The sequence below is a fragment of the Felis catus genome, chromosome B3 (genome assembly GCF_018350175.1).
Source record: "Felis catus isolate Fca126 chromosome B3, F.catus_Fca126_mat1.0, whole genome shotgun sequence".
Taxonomy (NCBI): domain Eukaryota; kingdom Metazoa; phylum Chordata; class Mammalia; order Carnivora; family Felidae; genus Felis; species Felis catus.
In genome coordinates, this window is record NC_058373.1 from 18,245,391 (window position 1) to 18,268,771 (window position 23,381).

At 39.7% G+C, this 23,381-nt stretch overlaps 2 protein-coding genes across 10 annotated transcripts in view; one reads left to right on the forward strand and one right to left on the reverse strand.

Annotated features, from left to right (window-relative positions):
• MEF2A (myocyte enhancer factor 2A) overlaps positions 1–4,414 on the forward strand; it is a 163,799-nt gene extending 159,385 nt beyond the window's left edge. For all 9 annotated transcript variants that reach the window (XM_023254974.2, XM_023254973.2, XM_045058880.1 and 6 more), the window contains one exon: positions 352–4,414. In XM_023254974.2, coding sequence (XP_023110742.2) covers positions 352–700 — 349 coding nt within the window. In that variant the 3' untranslated portion in view covers positions 701–4,414. The remainder of the gene's footprint in view (positions 1–351) is intronic.
• The window catches only part of LYSMD4 (LysM domain containing 4), a 31,772-nt gene continuing 10,798 nt past the window's right edge, over positions 2,408–23,381 (reverse strand). The window contains exon 3 of the transcript XR_006598949.1: positions 2,408–5,766. The gene's annotated coding sequence lies outside the window, so the exon portion shown is untranslated. The remainder of the gene's footprint in view (positions 5,767–23,381) is intronic.

The window sequence follows — 23,381 nt, forward strand, 5'->3', positions numbered from 1 at the left end:
TCCGAGACCCTTTCCTCACCTGGAAAGTAGGGTGATGTTACTGAAGAAACCAAGGAAGAGAGGAAGCGGAACCCAGGCTGCCGTGTCGTTCCTCTCTCGTCTCTCTGCTGCACAGCATCAGACACTGACACTGCTTTGCATACTTCACCTGCTAGAGTACCACGGGTGCGGGCCGAACTAGCCTCTAAAGCTCCCATCTGTCCTGTTCTTTTTCTTCCAAGGAGAGGTAACTAAAACCAGTGTTGGGGAATTCTGACAGCATTTTGGTCAGGCGGTATCTGTCATACACTCCGGTTACACGGATGCGCTCACAAACCACTTAATGTCTTTTTTTTTTTTTTCTTCCTTCAGTGCTGGAGGGCAGTTATCTCAGGGTTCGAATTTATCCATTAATACCAACCAAAACATCAACATTAAGTCAGAACCAATTTCACCTCCCCGGGATCGAATGACCCCGTCAGGCTTCCAGCAGCAGCAGCAGCCGCAGCCGCAGCCCCCCCAGCCCCCCCAGCCCCGGCAGGAAATGGGGCGCTCCCCCGTGGACAGTCTGAGCAGCTCGAGCAGCTCCTACGACGGTAGTGACCGGGAGGATCCGCGGGGCGACTTCCACTCTCCCATTGTGCTTGGCCGACCCCCGAACAGTGAAGACAGAGAAAGCCCTTCTGTAAAGCGAATGAGGATGGACGCGTGGGTGACCTAAGGCTTCCAGGCTGGTGTTTGTACGTGGCGTTACTGCAGTGAACTGCCCTACATATCTAAATTGGTAAATAAGGACATGAGTTAAATATATTTATATGTACATACATACATATATATCCCTTTATATATATATATGTATGTGGGCGTGAGTGTGTGTATGTGTGGGTGTGTGTCACATACGGAATCAGGCACTTACCTGCCTCGTAGATCTGCAGATGTGCGTCCCATGGCAAACAAAGCACCCTGTAGGCGGAGTCTAGTCTGGCACTTCCTTGGACTACTTGTTTCATAAGATAACCAGTTTTTGCAGAGAAACGTGTACCCATATATGATTCTCCCACACTAGCTTGCAGAAACCTAGAGGGCCCCTACTTGTTTTATTTAACTGTGCAGTGACTGTAGTTACTTAAGAAAAATGCTTTGTAGAACAGAGCAGTAGAAAAGCAGGAACCAAGAAAGCAATACTGTACATAAAATGTCATTTATATTAATTACCCAGCCTGGCATGGGTCTCTGTTGCAGAGGGGTGCATGGGAAGGGCTGTTGATATTTTAAAAAACAAAACAAAAAAGCCCCACACATAACTGTTTTGCACGTGCAAAAATGTATTGGGTCAGAGAAGTGATCTTTAGCTAATAAAAAAGAGAGAGAGTAGAAAACACGCATGAGATATTCAGAAAATACTAGCCTAGAAATATAGAGCATTAACAAAATAAATTAATATATTAAGTTATAATTGGACTATGTCAGAAGTTTCTTTTTACATTCATATCTTAAAGAAACTGATTTTAGCTCATGTATATTTTATATGAAAGAAAAGAAAACACCCTTATGAATTGATGACTATATATAAAATTATATTCACTACTTTTGAACACATTCTGCTATGAATTATTTATATAAGCCAAAGCTGTATGTTGTAACTTTTTTTTTAAGAGAATAGCTTTATCTTGTTTTAACTTTTTAGTTTTATTTTAAGAGGGGAAAAAAAAACAAAACAAAAATATCTTGCAAGCAGAACCTTGGAAAAAAAAAGCCATGAACACTTATTATTCTATATGTAAATTAAAAGTTGAGCCAAACTCTTTGTGTATATAGCATCTTAAATATATTATCACCTTTGATGTAAGTACCTATGTATTGTATGGTCACCAGATTAAAAAGTATATTTTTGTGGATTGCCGCCAATTTGGGGGGAAAAGGCGAGATCCTTATCAAGTAGAGTATTCACTGTTTAATATTTACTATTTTGTTAAATATACTGTACTTTGGATTTTAATTATTAGCCCAGTCTTTTTCGGAGGATTGTATAAAGGGGTTTCTCCCCTCACTGGTGGTGAATGTGTGATGTTACATTGTAATCTTTGTGCTGTATGGGTTGAGCATCATTATATATTTTATATGTGTACATAAATAGCAAAGTGGCAAAAAAAAACTGGTGTTAAGTTCATCTTGCATAAATATAAAATGTGTTGTAACAGATTTTATAAGGCATTATTTAAAACTTGCCTTTTGTGAGGAAAAAAATATAGTAGAAAAAGCTGACCTAACTTAATATTAGAGATCATGGCAAAATAGTAGATGAGCACAAAGGTTTTATAAGTGGTAAATGATTAGGGAGAAATAATTTTGGGGGGAAGGGATCTTTTCTTCCTTGACCCTCTAAAATAGAATGATGCAGCTGGTTACAAAATCCTACCATCCTGAACTCTCTGTGCAGTGAAATGACACTTTGGTGTGGGGAGAAATTCTCTCGTGGGCAGATCCTTGGCACGGCCTGCCGTCCTAATGGAGCCCGTGCCGCACTCAGCTTAGCTTCTGAACAAGGCCTTACTCCTCCTGCAGGAAGACAGCGAAGGCGTGATAGCAGGTTCGTGCGTTTCCTGGGCTTGTGCCACAAACAAAATTCAAAGTCCTGTATATCTTTTATCATAGATTTTTTAAATACTCCCTTTCCTGAGAAACTCAAAATAAGGGTTTAAGAGTTGCTGCTATTTTGTATTTTACACTTAATATTGAGCAGCTACCTACAGTTTTTACTTATGTTTTGCTTTTCCCCCTAAATTGCCTTCCTTTTGACAATTTCCTCATAATGCTATTTGTGACAAATCATCAGCCAGGTTTCCTGACTGACACATAGGTATTAGGTACAGGATAAACCTGTGGCGTTCACAACTAAAAAAAAATGGAATTCTGTTTTAATTTTTGATAGAGGCCAAAAAAGGGAGGGTGATGTGCCGTCTCCTCTCGTCAGTATAGACATTTGGCTCGTCCTCAGAAAGGATTAGTTTTTCGTTAAAATGTACTTCTTTTACTGAACTACATACAGGCACATTTCTTCATAAGGTCACACTTAATTGAAACAAGACAGTCTCCCAACACTGAATTTCCAAGATGATCCTTACCACTTTGTAAACCATTTATAGCTTTGAAAGTGTTAAGTGATTCTTTCGTTATTATTTATGCATGTTCATGAACTTCTGCTGTACATTGGAATAGGAGTTAACACATTCACATTTACTGTCTATTTTCTTGTGTGCCTTATGAGATGGCTTTTCTGACTGTATCTCAATAGTCTTTCTTTCTATGCAGGTTTATAATCAGTACAACTACTGTTTTCTAAAATAATAGTACACAAGGCTCGGAGTTTGTATTTCAATTACACTGACCAAGTAACAATGTATTCCGTTTTCAGGAAGTGAATATTTGACTGTTAACCCTCTTCCTGTATGCCCAGTGTGACGTGGAGCATACGGACTTGACAGACACCCCTCACCCAGACACCATGTACAAACACATACACATGCACATCTCCTGGTGGAAACCAACTCAGAGCGGGGAAGACACGAATGGTGTTTCTTTAGAACCGACTTTTCTTACCGTTTTAGACTCATGTGTTTTGTATGACACCATCACAAGAAAATTTTATCCTTCAGATGAAGTATTTTATTACTAAAAGACAAAAACAAAAAAAGCTTAGAGTACACCGCACTGGTTGAAGTACAGTTTCCCTCCGTGCGCCGCCCGGCACGACACTGAGAGCAGAGCCACCATCGTATGTCTGCAGATGGTCCCGATCAAAACTCCATCTTTTGAGCCCTAATTCTGTCCATTGTGTTCGAGACTAAATCAGGGGTTTGTTCTAAAAGAACAGTATATGTTTTACCATTTCCTTTACCTATAAGGACAGCTAACAAAGCATTAACATATTTTCTTGATTAACCATCATGCGCACAAGAAATACATAGTAAATAAGGAACCAGAAAACTCCTGGCGTCGGATCATGAGAAGCTAGATGAGTAGAATGTGAAAAAGATTTTACAAATGTAAAACTTTTATTTCTCTGTAGAAACTTTCTTCACTTTGCTGTGCAAGAAGACACTGCTTTGCTATATTTAAAATGGCTTTTTTAAAAAGAGATTTATGTATTTGGTAAATGTTTGTAGTCAACAGTTCACACAAGAAGCTGTACACGGTTTGATCACGTAAAACCGTTTGGCGGCACAAGCTGGACTTTGTTGCCATCCTTGAGATGAACCTTTTAAGAAAAATAAGTTAATCTCAATTTTTCCCTGAATGTGTTGTTTTTTCTTCATTATACAATAAATATTATAGTGAACTTTTTATCAAATGGTTAAGAAAATGCTAGAGGTTGTTGTAAACTATTTGTATCCTGCACTCACTACAGTAAAGACGGACTGGCTTTTCCTGTGTACTCCAGACTCTGTCGTGTTTGCCGCCAGTCGGCCCCTCTGTCCCCCCGAGTCCCTCTCCTTTCCCTTCCGCTCACAGGCCTCTCCCACCTGCAGATCTCCTTTACTCACCTTGAGACTCGGTCAAGGAGATCACCGTGGCGTCTCACCAGCCTCACCCGTAGCTGCTCCCGGGGCCTCCCCTTCTGGGCTGCCCTTGGCCCCTCAGGAAGCAGTGGGCAGTCCGGGCCCCAGCATCGGCGGGCCTGGCCGTCACTGCAGCTGCTGTGGACCCGGTAAGCCCATCCAGGCTCTAGGAATGACTTCTTCTCGCGGGATAGATGATGAGCCAAGGTTGGCAGGGGTGGGCGGGAATACTGCTAAATGGGATCGGATGATATATATAGCAGGTTCTGTCTTTTTGAATTTAGGGGGTGAGATGATTTGTTTTACCCAAAATGCATACATGATACTGAGAGAGCGGCAAAAGACAGATTCAGTAAATGAATTGTTTTCAGAAGTGACAGGTGTGAAAACTTGTCTTAAACTGGGAAGTGTGGAAAGTGTTCCCTTCCTTGGGTTTGCCTTTTAAGCCAGCTCCTAACTAAGCAGATTCTTGCTGTCAAATGAAAAGCTAAATTTTTGTGCTGGTTTTACTTGCTGGCTACAGTGAGGCTCTTATTAGCAGGTTTTGAAAGCCGGTGGAGTCCTGTGGCTAAAAATAGTTTAATCACAGCTGCAGCTACTTAAAATCAATTCACTGCGATTTCCTAGTTAGCTCCCACGGGTGCCTTCCTCTAGGCTTTATCTTGCTTTTAAGCCGATTCTGTGTCCGACTGGCACCAGCCAAGAAGATGATTTTTCAGTCGGAGCCCACTGCCAGCTGGATGGCCCAGCCTGCTCCCCTCTGCCTGTCTGGTCTCTCCATACAGGGTCAGAGCAGCACCTGCTGTAGAACTGAGGAAACCAGTGTTTCTTCCCACCTTCCACACAAAGTGAAGGGGGTTCACAAAGTGAAGTGTTCCTGGAACACTAAGGAGAGGGACTCCTCAGGGGCCCAGGGCACGAGTGCCATCACACAGCAGAATGTGCTTAGCCCAGAGAGTAAGAGGTGAGCCCCGATCCCCAGCTGTCCCCGGGGTGTGAGCTGAGGACGAGCTCCTCTGAGCCAGCCCCCAGCCAATGGCCGCACACAGCCGGGGCACGCCCCTTCCCTCCTGCAAGAAATCTTGAGCTCCCAACGCCGACGGTGTCTGCTTCCCAGACGACCTAGGCTGACACGTAGCTCGCCCAGCTTCAGAGAACGTGTGCTAGACTTCAGTCACTTTCTTACATCTTGCGCCTGCTCACCGTGTCCCAAAACAGCCGAAGGCAGCTGGGGAAGAAAAAGCAAAAATCACAGTTGTACTAACTGGGTTCTCTGTATAATCCCCCTCCCCCTTTTTAAGCTTTATTAAAGCTTTACTTTGAACTAATTTTTAACTTCCAGAAAAGCTGCAAAAATAATCGTTTCCATATATCCTTCCCCCAGCTTTCCCTAATGTTAACGTTTACATAACCATCCTACTACTATCAGAACCAGGAAACTGACGCTATTATCACTAAGCCCCGCCTCCTGTCACTGGCCAGCATCACCACACCTGTCTGTCACTAGCTCCTCCAGTGCCAGCGCAGCCACTGGCAGGCACACCAGCAATGGGGCCCCAGCAGCTGCTTGCATGTCAAGATCAAGCCCTGCCTTGTGTTACTGGCCAGCACCACCATGCCCACCTGTAGCTATGGCTGTTCCCTTCAGCTGAGAACCTGCGTGCCCCCCACCTTTTGTGCAACCTGAACCCTGTCACAGACTTCCACTGCAGCATGCATACCCACGGGTACAGTGTGAAGTCCTAGGACAGCAGGCACTCAGTTCTGTCAATGCCAGGGAGCCTGTAGTTGGCCTCAGCCCTTGCTATCTGCTCTGACACCCATCGCTACAACTTTGTCAAGTCACTTCTGCCATTTCATAGGTGCCTATAGCTGGCCCCCCACAGTCAAGTGTGTGCACACCTTTGGTTCCAGCCACCAATGCTGCCTGTCCTGGTCCCTAGCTACTCACTGGCCCTAGAGGCATGTCTGAGAAGCTCAATAGTGCTCATCAAGGAATACACAGTTGTCAACAGTGTGCATGCCAGTGACATGAGCCAAAGAGACATCATGCCCCGATTGGACCCACTACTGCCATGTACTCCTGTATTTATTGCCCTGCACCACTAGACCTGGGTCACAGCATGATCCAGTGTGCCCCTATCTGCAGGTGAAAGGCTTTCCTAACCAAAATCAGTCCATAAAGGCTGGAAAGGTGAGGGAAACAGGTCACTACCAAAGGGATACAGTAAACCTTTGGTAATTGGACCCAAAAAATGGAGATGCAGGTAATGCCTGACAAAGAATTCAAAATAACTGTAGTACAGTTGCTCAGAGCTACAAAAGAGCACATAAATGACTTAACTATGAGGAAAACAATACAAGAACGAAATGAGAAGCTCAACCAAGAGAAAACATAAAGAACCAAACACATTTTGGAGCTAAAGAACACAATGAACTGATAAATTCAATAGTTTCAACAGCATAGTTGAATAGAAGAGCAGTGAGCTAGAAGACACATCAGTTGAAATTAAACAATTAGAAGAGCAAATAGAAAAAAGGAAAAGGAAAAAGAAAGCCTACAGGAGTACGGGACATAATGGAAAGAAAGTATGCACTACTGGCGTCCCAGAAGAAGAGAGGGAGAAAGGAATGAAAAACTTAAAGAGAATTTCCCAGACACAGGGAGGGAATTGGACGTCCAATTTCATGAAGTAATGTCACCACAAAATTTCAACCCAAAATGTTCTCCAAGAATAATGAAATGGTTTAAAATGAAAAACAGAATTTTAAAAGCTGGAAGAGAGAAAAAAAATCATATGAGGGGAACCCCCATAAGGCTATCAGTGGATTTCTCACTAGATACCGTACAGGCAAAAAGAGTGGGATGATATATTCAAAGTGCTGAAAGAAAGAAACTGCCAACCAGGAATACTTCACCCAGCAAAGTTGTCCTTCAGAAATGAAGGTGAAAGAAAATCTTTCCCTAATAAACGAAAGCTGAAGGGGTTTCTCAGCACTAAACTACATTATAAGAATTGCTAAAAGGAATTCTTCAAGCTGAAACAAAAGGATGCTAATTAGTAGCTTGAAAACATATGGAAATATGCACTGGTAAAGATAAGCATAGAGTCAGATTTAGAATACCTTAATACTGTTAATATGGTGATGTGCTAGATAAGGATTCACCTAGATAAAGATTAAGAGGTATAACTTTGAAAATTTGTTAATGGACACACAATAAACAATGTAAATGGTGTCCTCAAAAATGTAAAAGGAGGGAGAAGAAGAGGGTAGATTTTTTATATGGGATCAAATTAAACTTATCAGCATAAAATACACTGTGATATCTATAAGATTTTTATATAAACCTCATGGGAACTCCAAAACAAAAATCTACAACAGATACACATAAGAAGGGAATCAAAATATACTGCTATAGAAAATCATTTAATTGCAAAGGAAGGCAACAAAAAGAATTGAACTATAAACAGCCAGAAAACAATAATATGGCATAAGTAAGTCCTTTTCTGTCAATTATTGTAAATGTTAACAGACCAAATTCTTCAATCAAAAGGCAGGCTGGTTGGCTGGCTCAGTTGGTTAAACATCCGACTTCGGGTCAGGTCATGACCTGAAGGTTTGTGGGTTCGAGCCCCGCATCGGGCTCTGTGTTGACAACTCAGAGCCTGAAGCCTGCTTCAGATTCTGAGTCTCCCTCCCTCTCTCTCACTCACTCTCTCTCTCTGCCTCTCCCCAACTAGTGCTCTGTCTCTGTCTTTCAAAAATAAATACATGTTAAAAAAAATTTTCTTTAAAGGCTGGCTGGATAAAAACAACAACAACAAAATTAACCCCCAAAACAAAACAAAACAAAATAGTCAAACAAAAGAGTGACCCAACTATATGCTACAAGAGATTCACCTCAGCTTTAAGGACACACATAGATTCAAAGTGAAAGAATGGCAGGAGAAGATAACTCCATGCAAAGGGAGAGCAAAACTGGTAAAAGGAGGCAAAGATGGACACTACAGAGTAAGGGGGTCAATTCATCAAGAAGATACAAAAATCATGTGTGTGTATACACACACACACACACACACACACATATGCACCCAACATCAGAGCACCTGAATTTTATTAAGCGAATTCTAACAGATTGGAAGGGAAAAATAGAGAACACCATAGAAGGGGACTTCAATAGCCTACTTTCAACAATAGATCATGCAGATAAAAAAGCAGTGAGAAAGCATTGGACTTGAACTGTACTTTAGACCATGTGGACCAAACAAACATATACAAACAATGCCAACCAACAGCAGCAGAATACATATTCTTCTCAAGTGCACACAGAAATTCTGCAGGATACATCACATGGTAGGTCATAAAAAAAAGCCTTGGGGCACGTGGGTGGCTCAGTCAGTTGAGTGTCCAACTCTTGATTATGACTCAGGTCATGATCCAGTTTTGTGGGATCAAGTTCTGCATTGGTCTCTGTGCTGAGTGCAGAGCCTGCTTGGGATTCTCTCTTCCTCTCTCTTTGCTCCTCCCCTGCTCACACACACTCTCTCTCGTTCTCAAAATAATAAACAATTTTTTAAAAAGTCTTAGCAAATATAAAAAGATTGAAAAAGTACCAACTATCTTTTCTGACTCTAGTGGTATAAACCAGAAATTAATAACAGGAGGAAATCTGGAAAAATAGTAAAAATATGAAGACTAAAAACATGCTCCTGAATAAATAGGTCAAAGAAGAAAAAGAAAAATCAAGAAGTATCCTGAAACAAATGAAAATGGAAACAACAAATCAAAAGCTATGGGATACTACAAAAGTAGTTCTTGGTTTTTTAAATTTTTTAAAATATATTTTTGAGAGAGAGAACATGTGCACACACACGAGCCAAGGAGGGGCAGAGAGGGAGACTGAGAATCCCAAGCAGTCTCCATGCTGACAGCAGAGGGCCTGATGCCGCGCTCAAACTCACAAATCACAAGATCATGACTGAGCTGAAATCAAGAGCCAGATGCTTAACCGACAGCCACCCAGGCACCACTGCAAAAGTAGCTCTAAGAAGGAAGTTTATAGCCTACATCAAGACACAAGAAAGAACGCTGATAAACAACCTCACTTTATACCTCAAGGCACTAGAAAAAGAACTATGCCCAAATTTAGTAAAAGGAAGAAAATAAAAAGATCAGAGCAGAAATAAATTAGAGACCAAAAAAAAAAAAAAAATTAAAGACCAATGAAAAAAAGAGCTGTGTTTTTGTTTTTGTTTTTTTAAAGACAAGACTGTCATGAGGAACTAAAAAATACTATAAATGAGGTGCAAAATAAAACGGAGGCAGCCATAGCACAGATTGAAGAGGGAGAGGAGAGAATAGGTGAATTAGAAGATAAAATTATGGAAAACGAGGAAGCTGAGAAAAAGAGAGACAAAAAAATCTAGGAGTATGAGGGGAGAATTAGAGAACTAAGTGATGCAATCAAACGGAACAATATCCATATCATAGGAATTCCAGAAGAAGAAGAAGAGAGAGAAAAGGGCTGAAGGTGTACTTGAACAAATCATAGCGGAGAACCTCCTGATCTGGGGAAGGAAAAAGGCATTGAAATCCAAGAGGCACAGAGAACTCCCTTCAGACATAACTTGAATTGATCTTCTGCACGACATATCATAGGGAAACTGGCAAAATACAAGGATAAAGAGAAAATTCTGAAAGCAGCTAGGGATAAACAGGCCCTAACTTACAAAGGTAGACATACATAAGAGTAGTCTCACACCTATCTACTGAAACTTGTCAGGCCAGGAAGGAATGGCAGGAAATGTTCAATGTGATGAACAGAAAAAATATGCAGCCAAGAATCCTTTATCCAGCAAGTCTGTCATTTAGAATAGAAGGAGAGATAAAGGTCTTCCCAAACAAACAAAAACTGAAAGAATTCATCACCACTAAACCAGCCCTACAAGAGATCCTGAGGGGGATCCTGTGAGACAAAGTACCAGACACACCACTATAAGCGTGAAACCTACAGATATCACAATGACTCTAAACCATATCTTTCAAAAATAACACTGAATGTAAATGGACTAAATGCTCCAACCAACAGACATAGGGTACCAGAATGGATAAAAAAACAAGACCCATCTATTTGCTGTCTACAAGAGACTCATTTTAGACCTGACAACACCTTCAGACTGAAAGTGAGGGGATGGAGAACTATCTATCACACTACTGGAAGTCAAAAGAAAGCTGGAGTAGCCATATTTATATCAGACAAAATAGACTTTAAATTGAAGGCTGTAACAAGAGATGAAGAAGGGCATTATATAATAGTTACAGGGTCTATCCATCAGGAAGAGCTAACAATTATAAATGTCTATGCACCGAATATGGGAGCCCCCAAATATATAAAACAATCACAAACATAAGCAACCTTATTGATAAGAATGTGGTAATTGCATGGGACTTTAATACCCCACTTACAACAAAGGATAGATCATCTAGACACAGGATCAATAAAGAAACAAGGGCCCTGAATGACACATTGGATCAGATGGACTTGACAGATATATTTAGAACTCTGCATCCCAAAGCAACAGAATATACTTTCTTCTCAAGTGGACATGGAACATTCTCCAAGATAGATTACATACTAGGTCACAAAACAGCCCTTCATAAGTATAAAAGAATTGAGATCATACCATGCACACTTTCAGACCACACTGCTCTGAAACTTGAAATCAACCACAGGAAAAAGTCTGGAAAACCTCCAAAAGCATGGAGGTTAAAGAACACTAAAGAATGAATGGGCCAACCAGGCAAGTAGAGAAGAAATTTAAAAATATATGGAAACAAATGAAAATGAAAACACAACAATCTAAATGCTTTGGAATGCAGTGAAGGCAGTCCTGAGAGGAAAATACATTGCAATCCAGGCCTATCTCAAGAAACAGGAAAAATGCCAAATACAAAATCTAACAGCACACCTAAAGGAAATAGAAGCAGAACAACAAAGACACCCCAAACCCAGCAGAAGAAGAGAAATAATAAAGAGCAGAGCAGAAATAAACAATATAGAATCTAAAAAAACTAGAGCATATCAATGAAACCAAGAGTTGGTTTTTTGAAAAAATAAACAAAATTGATAAACCTCTAACCAGGCTTCTCAAAAAGAAAAGGGAGATGACCCAAGTAGATAAAATCATGAATGAAAATGGAATTATTACAACCAATCCCTCAGAAATACAAGCAATTATCAGGGAATACTATGAAAAACTATATGCCAACAAACTGGACAACCTGGAAGAAATGGAAAAATTCCTAAGCACCCACACATTTTCAAAACTCAGAAAGAAATAGAAAACTTGAACAGACCCATAACCAGTGAAGAAATTGAATCAGTTATCAAAAATCTCCCAACAAATAAGAGTCCAGGACCAGATGGCTCCCCAGGGAATTCTACCAGACGTGGAAAGCAGAGATAATACCTATCCTTCTCAAGCTGTTCCAAAAAATAGAAAGGGAAGAAAAATTTCCAGACTCATTCTATGAAGCCAGCATTACTTTGATTCCCAAACCAGACAGAGACCCAGCAAAAAGAACTACAGGCCAACATCCCTGATGAAAATGGATGCAAAAATTCTCAACAAGATACTAGCAAATCGAATTCAACAGCATATAAAAAGAATTATTCACCATGATCAAGTGGGATTCATTCCTGGGATGCAGGGCTGGTTCAACATACGCAAATCAATCAGTGTGATACATCACATTAATAAAAGAAAATATAAGAACCATATGATCCTGTCTATTGATGCAGAAAAAGCATTTGACAAAATTCAGCATCCCCTTGAGAAAGTTGGGAAAGAAGGAATATACTTAAACATCATAAAAGCCATTTATAAAAAGCCCACAGTTAATATCATCCTCAATGGGGAAAAACTGAGAACTTTCCCCCTGAGATCAGGAACATGACAGGGATGTCCACTCTGACTGCTGTTGTTTAACATAGTGTTGGAAGTTCCAGCATCAGCCATCAGACAACAAAAGGAAATCAAAGGCATCAAAATTGGCAAAGATGAAGTCAAGCTTTCACTTTCAGATGACATGACATTATACATGGAAAACCCGATAGACTCCACCAAAAGTCTGCTAGAACTGATACATGAATTCAGCAAAGTTGCAGGATTCAAAATTAATGTACAGAAATCAGTTGCATTCTTATACACTAACAATGAAGCAACAGAAAGACAAATAAAGAAACCAATCCCATTCACAATTGCACCAAGAATCATAAAATACCTAGGAATAAACCTAACTAAAGATGTAGAAGATCTGTATGCTGAAAACTATAGAAAGCTTATGAAGGCAATTGAAGAAAATACAAAGAAATGGAAAAACATTCCATGCTCATGGATTGGAAGAATAAATATTGTTAAAATGTCAATACTACCCAAAGCAATCTACACATTCAATGCAATCCCAATCAAAATTGCACCAACATTCTTCTCGAAGCTAGAATAAGCAATCCTAAAATTTGTATGGAACCACAAAAGACCCCGAATAGCCAAAGTAATTTTGAAGAAGACCAAAGCGGGAGGCATCATAATCCCAGACTTTAGCCTCTACTACAGAGCTGTAATCATCAAGACAGCATGGTATTGGCACAAAAACAGACACATAGACCAATGGAATAGAATAGAGACTCCAGAATTGGACCCAGAAAAGTATGGCCAACTAATCTTTGACAAAGCAGGAAAGAACATCCAATGGAAAAAAGACAGCCTCTTTAACAAATGGTGCTGGGAGAACTGGACAGCAACATGCAGAAGGATAAAACTAGACCACTTTCTTACACCATTCACAAAAATAAACTCAAAATGGATGAAGGACCTGAATGTGAGACAGGAAACCATCAAAACCCTAGAGGAGAAAGCAGGAAAAAACCTCTTTGACCTCAGCTGCAGCAATTTCTTACTTGATACATCTCCAAAGGCAAGGGAATTAAAAGCAAAAATGAACTATTGGGACCTCATGAAGATAAAAAGCTTCTGCACTGCAAAGGAAACAATCAACAAAACTAAAAGGCAACCGACAGAATGGGAAAAGATATTTGCAAATGACATATCGGACAAAAGGCTAGTATCCAAAATCTATAAAGAACTCACCAAACTCCACACCCGAAAAACAAATAATCCAGTGAAGAAATGGGCAGAAAACATGAATAGACACTTGTCTAAAGAAGACATCCAGATGGCCAACAGGCACATGAAAAGATGCTCAATGTCACTCCTCATCAGGGAAATACAAATCAAAACCACGCTGAGATATCACCTCATGCCAGTCAGAGTGGCTAAAATGAACAAATCAGGAGACTATAGATGCTGGTGAGGATGTGGAGAAATGGGAACCCTCTTGCACTGTTGGTGGGAATGCAAACTGGTGCAGCTGCTCTGGAAAACAGTGTGGAGGTTCCTCAAAAAATTAAAAATAGATCTACCCTATGACCCAGCAATAGCACTGCTAGGAATTTACCCAAGGGAAATTTACCCACAGGAGTGCTGATGCATATGGACACTTGTACCCCAATGTTTACAGCAGCACTTTCAACAATAGCCAAATTATGGAAAGAGCCTAAATGTCCATCAACTAATGAATGGATAAAGAAATTGTGGTTTACATATACAATGGAATACTACGTGGCAATGAGAAAGAATGAAATATGGCCTTTTGTAGCAACATGGATGGAACTGGAGAGTGTTATGCTAAGTGAAATAAGTCATACAGAGAAAAACAGATACCACATGTTTTCACTCCTATGTGGATCCTGAGAAACTTAACAGAAGACCATGGGGGAGGGGAAGGGAAAAAAATTTAGAGAGGGAGGGAGGCAAACCATTAGAGACTCTTAAAAACTGAGAATAAACTGAGGGTTGATGGGGGGTGGGAGGGAGGGGAAGTGGGTGATGGGCATTGAGGAGGGCACCTGTTGGGATGAGCACTGGGTGTTGTATGGAAACCAATTTGACAATAAATTTCATATTTAAAAAAATTAAAAATAAATAAATAAAGACAAGACTGAAAAACATTTAGCTAGAGTGACTCAGAAACAGAGGACTCAAAATCAGAAATGAAAGAGGAGACATTACAACTGATACTACAGGAATACTATATGAGAGACTACTATAAATAATTATATGCCAACAAAATGGATAACCTATAGGAAATGGATAAATTCCTAGAAACATACAACCTACCAGGACTGAATCATGAAGAATTGAAAGTCTGAGCAGACAAATATTAAGTAAGGAGACTGAATCAGTAATCAAAACCTCTCAACACAGGAAAGTCAGGACTAGATGGTTTCACTGGTGAATTCTGCCCAATATTTAAAGAAGGATCAATGACAATCCTTCTCAAACTATTCAAAAAAACTGAAGAGAAGGAAATAACCCCAAACTAATTTTACATGGCCAACATTACCTGATACCAAAGTCATATAAGGAGCCTACAAGACAATTACAGACAGACATACCGGATCGACATAGATGCAAAAATCCTCAGCAAAATATTAGCAAACCAAATTCAACAGCACATTAAAAAGATCATTCACCAGGGTCAAGTGAGATTTATGCCTGGAATGCAAGGTGGTTCAATACACACAAATCAAATCAATGAAAGAGATACACCATAATAGAACGAGATAAAAATCTTAAGATCATGTCAATAGATGCAGAAAAAGCATTTGACAAGCACAACAACCTTTCATGATAAAAATGCTCAACAAATTGAGTACAGGAGGAAGACACCTCAACACAATAAAGGCCATCTATGACAAACCCACACCCAACATCATATTCAATGGCGAAAGGTTGAAAACTTTTCCTCTAAGACCAGGAACGAGACAAAGATACCTACTGTCACTACTCCTAGCCAGAGTAATCAGTTAAGAAAAAAATAATAAAAGGCATCCAAATAAGAAAAAGTGAAACTGTCTTTGCTTGTAAATGATATAATATTATATAGAAAATCCTAAAGATACCACCAAAAAATCACTAGAACTGACAAATTCGGTGAATTTGTAGGATACAAAATAAACATACAGAAAACAGTTATGTTTACACACATTAACAACAAAACATCTAAAAAAGAAATAATCCCATTCATGGTAGCATCTAAATAAAATACTCAGGAATAAATCTAATCAAGGATGTGAAAGTTTTGTAGGGTGAAAACTATAAGACTTTGATGCAAGAAATTGAAGGTGACACAAAGAAATGGAACCCGTGTTTGTGGATGGGAAGAATATTGTTAAAAAGTCCCCACTGCCCAAAGCCAACTGTAGATTCAGTGCAATCTGTATCAAAATCCCAATGGTGTTTTCCATAGAAATAGAAAAAACAATCCTAAATCTATATGGAGCCACAGAAGACCTTGAACAGCCTAAGAAATGCTGAAAAGAACAAACCTGGAGGCATCACACTTCCTGATTTCAGCCTATACTACATGGCAGTATGGCGTGGGCATGGCATAAAGCACATAGGCCAATGGGATAGAATCGAGAGCCCAGAAATAAACCCCTGCATATACAGTCAACTAGTATTTTTTTCATTATTACTTTTTTAATTTTAGAGAGCACAAGCAGTGGAGAAGGACAGAAGGAGAGAGAGAGAGAGAGAGAGAGAGAGAGAGAGAGAGAGAGAGAATCCTTAAGCAGGCTCCACACTCAGCATGGAGCCTGACGCAGGGCTTGATCCCATGACCCTGGCATCATGACCTGAGCCAAAATCAAGAGTCAGACGCTCAACCAACTGGGCCACCCAGGCGCCCCTACAGTCAACAAATACTGACAAGGGAGCCAAGTTACTTAGTAGGGAAAGGACAGTCTCTAAAAATGGTGTAGGGAAAACTGGATGACCACATGCGGAATGAAATTGTACCTCTATCTTACACCACTCACAAAAACTAACTCAAAATGGATAAAACAGATAAAGACTTAAACATAAGACCTCAAACCATAAGACTTCTAGAAATAAACAGAAAAAATCTCCTTAACGTTGGTCTTGGCAATGTGTTTTTGGAGATGATACCAAAAGCACAAACAACAAAAGCAAAAATCAACAAATGGACTACATCAAACTAAAAAGCAAAAGACACAACATAATTAAAAAGCAACCAATGAATGGGGGGGAGGGGATATTTGCAAACCACATATCTGGTAAGGGGTTAATAGCCAAAATATAGAAAAACTCATACAAATCAATGGTATTAAAAACAATCTGATTTAAGAAGGGGCAGAGGATCTAAGCAGACATTTTTTCAAATAAGACAGGATATCAAGATGACAAATAGGTACATGAAAAGATGCTCAACTTATCAGTAAAGTGTAAATAAAAACCATAATGAAATATCCCCTCACCTTGCATCAAAAAGAGGTAACAAATTGGGGCATCTGCGTGGCTTAGTCGGTTAAGCACCCAACTCTTGATTTTGGCTCAGGTCATGATTTCATGGTCGTGAGACTGAGCCCTGTGAGATTCTCTCTCTCCCTCTCCTTCTGCCCCTCCTCCACTCACATGCACATTCTCTCTCCCTCTCTTTCTCTCTCTCTCAAAAAATTTTAATAATAAAAATTTTTAAATCTTTAAAAAATGAAAAGAGGTAACAAGTATTAGTGAGGGTGTGGAGAAAACAACCCTCATGCACTGCTGGTGACAATATAAATTGCTTCAGTCACTATGGAAAACATTATGGAGGTTCCTCAAAAAAATTAAAACAACCAACCGTATGACCCAGAAAATCCCACTTCTGGGTATATATTGAGAGAGAGAAAAACAAGATATAAAAAAGATAATTGTACTCCCACACTTACTGCAGCATTATTCACAATAGCCAAGATACAACCTAAGTTGGATAAAAAATGGACGAATGGATAAAGATGAGGGGGTGTGCGCACATGTGAGGGCACACACACACGCACACGCACACACACAAGAATATAATTCAGCCATGAGAAAGAGGGAAATCTTGCCATTCAGGATAACATGGATGGACCTTAAATACTTATGCTAAGTGAGATAAATCAGAGAAAGATGAATACTGTATGATATCACTTATATGTAAAATCTCAAAAAACTGAACTTTGTAGAAACAGACAAGAATAGTGGTTTCCAGGGGCTGCGGGTTGGAGGAATTGGGAAGATGTTGGTCAAAGGGCACAAACTTGCAGTTAGAACATGGATACATTCTGGCGATCTAAGTCATAGCATTTTGATTATATTAATACTGTATTATATACTTCAAGATTGCTAAGAGATTAAATCTTAAATATTCTCACCACAAAAAGAAACCATGATTGTGTGATATGATGGAGATATTACACAGTAGTAATCATATTTCATTATATAAATGTACCAAATCAACACATTGTATACCCTAAACTTACACAGTGTTACATGTCAATTATGTATCAATTTAAAAAACAGCTCACAGTTCATTAGAATATTAAAAGGGGTGGGGTAGGAATGTCTTCCCAAAAATATTAAGCCTTTTTTCCACACCACAAAATGGTAAAATTAGTTGGTAAAATTAGTTTACTACATAGAGAAAAATAAAACTGGACTCCTACTAACATGACACAAGATGGTAGCCTCCAAATGGATTAAATACCTAAAAGTTAAAATAGAACAATGTCATTATACAAGAAAACAACTTTCTGACTTAGTGTAAGGAACTTCTGAAGCAAACCATAGTGAAAAATTTGATCAATTTGATTTCATTAAAATCAGAGAAACAAAACCAAATAACAAAATACAGTGTAATTGGAAATCACCCCCAAAAGTGGTGAGTTCCTAGTAATCTTCACCATTCTTTATAGTTGCATAGCACCACATGGTATGGATGTACAACAGTCGTCCGTGAATAGTCACAGAAGTTGTTTCTAGTATTTTGCATGTATCAATGAATACGCTTAAGCATATGTATCTTCATAATGTTAGATATTTATCTTTAGGGTAAAGTCCTAGAAGTAGGATTGCTGAGTAAGTTCCTGTGTAGTTTTGTTAAGTAGTGCCAAATTCACCTCCCAGAGAAGTTGTTGCCCATTTGCACTTCCTCCAACAATGTATGAGAATGCCGGTTTCCCCACAACTGCACCAACAGAATGTTGTTGTATTTAAAATTTTTACCTGTGAGAAAATATATCAATGTTTAGACTTGTCTTTTTCTATAATGAGTGAACTTGAACATTTTTTCATGTTTGAAGGCCATTTTAATCTTTGTGTGTCTGTTCATGTCTTTTTTCCATTTGTTTATTGGGGTTTTGGTCTCCTTCAATTTTTTGTTTTTTTTATTTTTTTAATCGTTATTTTTGAGAGAGAGAGACAGAAACAGAGTGTCAGCAGAGGAGGGGCAGAGAGAGGGAGACACAGAATTTGAAGCAGGTTCCAGGCTCTGAGCTGTCAACACAGAGCCCAACATGGGCCTTCAACTCATGGACTGAGAGATCATGACCTGAGCTGAAGTCAGATGCTTAACCGACTAAGCCACCCAGGCGCCCCTATGTTTATTTATTTTTGAGAGACAGAGAGACAGAGGGTGAGCGGGGGAGGGACAGAGAGAGAGGGAGACACAGAACCTGAAGCAGGCTTCAGGCCTGGAGCTGTCAGCATAGAGCCTGATGTAGGGCTCGAACTCACAAATCACGAGATCATGACCCGAGCCAAAGTCAGGCACTTAACTGACTGAGCCACCTAGGTGCCCCTCTCTCCTTCAATTTTTAAGAGTTTGTTTGTTTGTTTGTTTATTTATTTTAGGGATATAAGCCCTTTGTTATAGGCTATGAATATTTTCTCCCAATTTGTCAGTGGCTTTTTGTGATACTTTTGTCAGGCAAAATTTTATAATTTTATATAGTCAAATTTATCAAGCTTTTATTGATAATGAATTTTGAGTTAAATTTAGGATCCTTTTCCCTACACCAAAGTTAGAGAGGAATTCACCAATGTTTTCTTCTAGTATTAGTATAGTTTCATCTTTTATATTTAGATTCCTAAAAACCCATTTGGAGTTTATTCTTAGGTATGGGTCTTATATTTTCCAAATGGCTATCTAGTTGTCCAACAGCCATTTATTAAAAAGTTCATCTTTATCCCATTGATTTGAGATGCCACATTGACAGCATATATTAAATTTATTTATGTATTTGGGTTTAATTCTGTGTTTCCTATTTTTATTCTATCATGACCACAAATTAAAAAATTTTTTTTTCAACGTTTATTTATTTTTGGGACAGAGAGAGACAGAGCATGAACAGGGGAGGGGCAGAGAGAGAGGGAGGCACAGAATCGGAAACAGGCTCCAGGCTCCGAGCCATCAGCCCAGAGCCTGACGCAGGGCTCGAACTCACGGACCACGAGATCATGACCTGGCTGAAGTCGGACGCTTAACCGACTGCGCCACCCAGGCGCCCCATATCATGACCACAAATTTTAAAAGGCTCTCAACACTGCCCCAAAATGCAACTACAATCCCCTAGTATTGTTGACGTCCTCATTTTCTGACATCACTACATTTGACCCTTGAATAACATGAGTTTGAACTCAAGGAGGTCCACTTCTACATGGACTTTTCTCAATAAATACAGTACAATGATGTAATTGTATTTTCTCTTAATGATTTTCTTAACATTTTCTCGAGCTTACTTTATTGTAAGAATATAGTGTATATACTAATACATATACAAAATATGTGTTAATCAACTGTGTTATCAGTAAGGCTTCTAGTCAACAGTAGGCTATTAGTAGTTAAGTTTTGGGGTAGTCATGTTCTACAAGGATTTTCGACTTGCTGGGGGTCAGTGCCCCTAATCCCCATGTTCAAGGATCAACTGTATTTTACTCTTTCGCTATTCAAACCTTCAAGACTACCTCTTTTTCTTGCCAGCTTATTACTTCCTGTCACATTTTCCATTGAAAACATAGATGCAATCAAATGAGACCTACCTGGTCTTCCCACCATGAAATCCAGGAGTCTGCCTGCATCTGTACCCATGTGCTCTTCCTTCCCTCCAGATACGATGGATGGACTCTCTGCTCTTATCTATGGCCAAGACTTTCATGTTGTATATTGGAACCCATCACCTCTCTCCCCCTCAATGTCTTCACCCCTGCAACTATCCCCTCTCTGGTAGCAGCAATTTCTACCTCCCTCCTACATCTTTCTCATCAGCATAAGAGCATGCCTTTTGATCACCCATTTCAAAAACCTGACAGAACCAAACTCCTCAGTTATTACCCCTCTGTCTATCTGTAACACTTATTAGAGCCCACAAAGATCATCAAATCCCCTCCACAGTGCTGTACATAATTTTTATTATTTTATCTATATGATAATGACTTCAAAAACATGAGAAAGCGCTGATCTACATGGATCCAAGAATGAGAACAGGTGCTGAAGTCTTCAGTGGATGAGAGGGAGAGACCAGAAGATCTGTAGATAATGCAATAAAAAAAGGGTAAGTAGATTATGGAGTTCTGAAAGGATTTAGGGAAGAAGGGTTGAATAATGATCTCAAAATGGCAATAAGGAACAAGAATAACACCATAACTGCCTGGACTACTGATAAATGGGCTCTCTTTTCCAACTACTCAGCTGAGATAACACACTGAAAACCAGGGAGCCTAGCACTTGACACATAAGGGAAGGTAATGTTTGTTGAACCAAATCAACTACAGGCCTCACATACAGCTGTCTTGCAGCATGTGGAATTTAGTGGACTTATTTCCAAGCCCCTGCAAGAAAATCTGCCTCTTCTGACTTCCTGTCCCATGACTGATTCCAGTTCACAAATTTGGAGTCCACCAACAGCCCCGCTCCCTTGAATCTGCCTGTAAACCAATCTTGCCCCTCATGCCACCATTTTGGCTGCCCCTCTTCTAACTCTGGCCTATGAACTTCTGCTCTGGCCATAATGGAATAACAGAGACCAGATGTATTCTTTCACCTCAAACAAAGAATTAGACAAAAGATAGAAGACACTGGACAAAAGAGTGCAGGAGAGTGATTCCTGGGGAAAGAGAAATAAACCAGGTATAACTGGGAAGTGCCCTACCTCATTGCCTGAAGTTTCCAGACCAGAGCACAGAGCACAGTGATCTTGCCAAGTTGAAGAGATAGAGTCTGAAGTTCAAGGAGGCCAAGGCATCTAGAATTATGGAGACAGAATATGGGGAAAGGAAGAGAAGCGAGATCCCCTAAGTCTCTGGCTGAGTACTGAGCTGCACTAGCATGTGAGAAAATCTCAGAGACTAGGAAGAGAACCAACAGAGGAAAGTAGGTGGAACCATTCCCATGCTTATGCAGGGCTAGGAATAACCTGCTTTCCCACCAGCCAGAACAGTGAGACCTCTTACACCACAGCATTGAGTAGAGTCTTCACAAGTATCTCATCATACTAGTGGGGTTGAATTAGCCCTAGACTAAAGGCTACTCTAGACTTGCCCTAACGGAGTATAAAAGCAAGTCTCAAAAGGATCAAACTGATTTCAAACCCCAAAGCCAAAAAATATTTAAAGGAAGACAACAAGATCTAGCACCCAGCAACATATAATTCACCATGTCAAGCATCCAGCCGAAAATTACCTAACATGCAGGAAAACAAGAAAATACAATCCATAACCAGAAAAAAAAAATCTATAAATAGACCCAGAATGAAACACATGATAGAATTATCAGATAAGGACTTTAAAACAGCTATTATAAATACACTCCACATGTTTGAAAGTATGAGAAATGATGAAAAATGGAAGTCATAAAGGAAAACCCAAATAGAACTTCTACAGATGAAAAATACCTCTAGTACAAGATGTACTGAATATCCCAATTAGATATTATAAAGGAAATGGCAACAGAAATTGTCCAAGATAAAACAGAAAGACAAAGAAAAATGTGTTAGTTGTGAGACATCAAATGACCTAATATATGGGTAATTGGACTGGAATAATCAGAAAAAAATATTTGCAGAAATAATGGCTTGAATTTTTCCAAATTACATGAAACCATATAAACCTGCAGATCCAAGAAGCTTGATTAACCCCCAATAAAGAATTATGAAAACAACTATACCCAAGCTCCTCATGATCAAATTACATCACCTCTTTAAGGCCTCTCCTCTCCCAAACTAGGAGATTACTATTCTTAAAGTCAGTGCTCAACTATACTATCTCTACTGTCCAAAGATTTTCAATAGCTTCCCACTGTCCATCAAATAATGTCCAAGTCACTTACAGAATTCAAGGTTGTCTACAACCTAGCTCCAACTATTACTGCAGCATTTTCCCACATTTCTGTTTGCTTGCACTTCTTCACTCCAGGCTACTAGGCTACTCATAGTTCCCTGTTCACAAGATCTCCCTGGCTTCCAGCCTCCACTGGAGACCATATTATGAAATCCCTCCCTCCTTTCAGGTGTCAACTAAGGAAACGCCACCTTCTCTAGAAAACTTTTCTTATCACCCATGTATCATCTTATCCCTTTTCTTCTCATGGGGTCAGCATGTTCTCCCCTATCACCACCTTAATATAAGTGTTATCTTTCCCACTAGATTATAAATACCTTAAGGGTATTAAGTACTTTGAGGGCCGGCTGGGTCTTGTTTTCACATAGCCTCTTGCCTCTGAAAGGTTTGGGAATGAATGCATGGTAGTACATGTTCCTTACTCAGGGTGGTGAATGCGTTTTGAAATAACCTGGTATTTCCTGAAGATGTAGGAAGACCCCCTCCCAGATCACTACTGTAGGAGTCCCTCAGGGCTCTTGCACAACAGAAGCAGGGATAGAAGAGGGCAGAGGGCACAAAT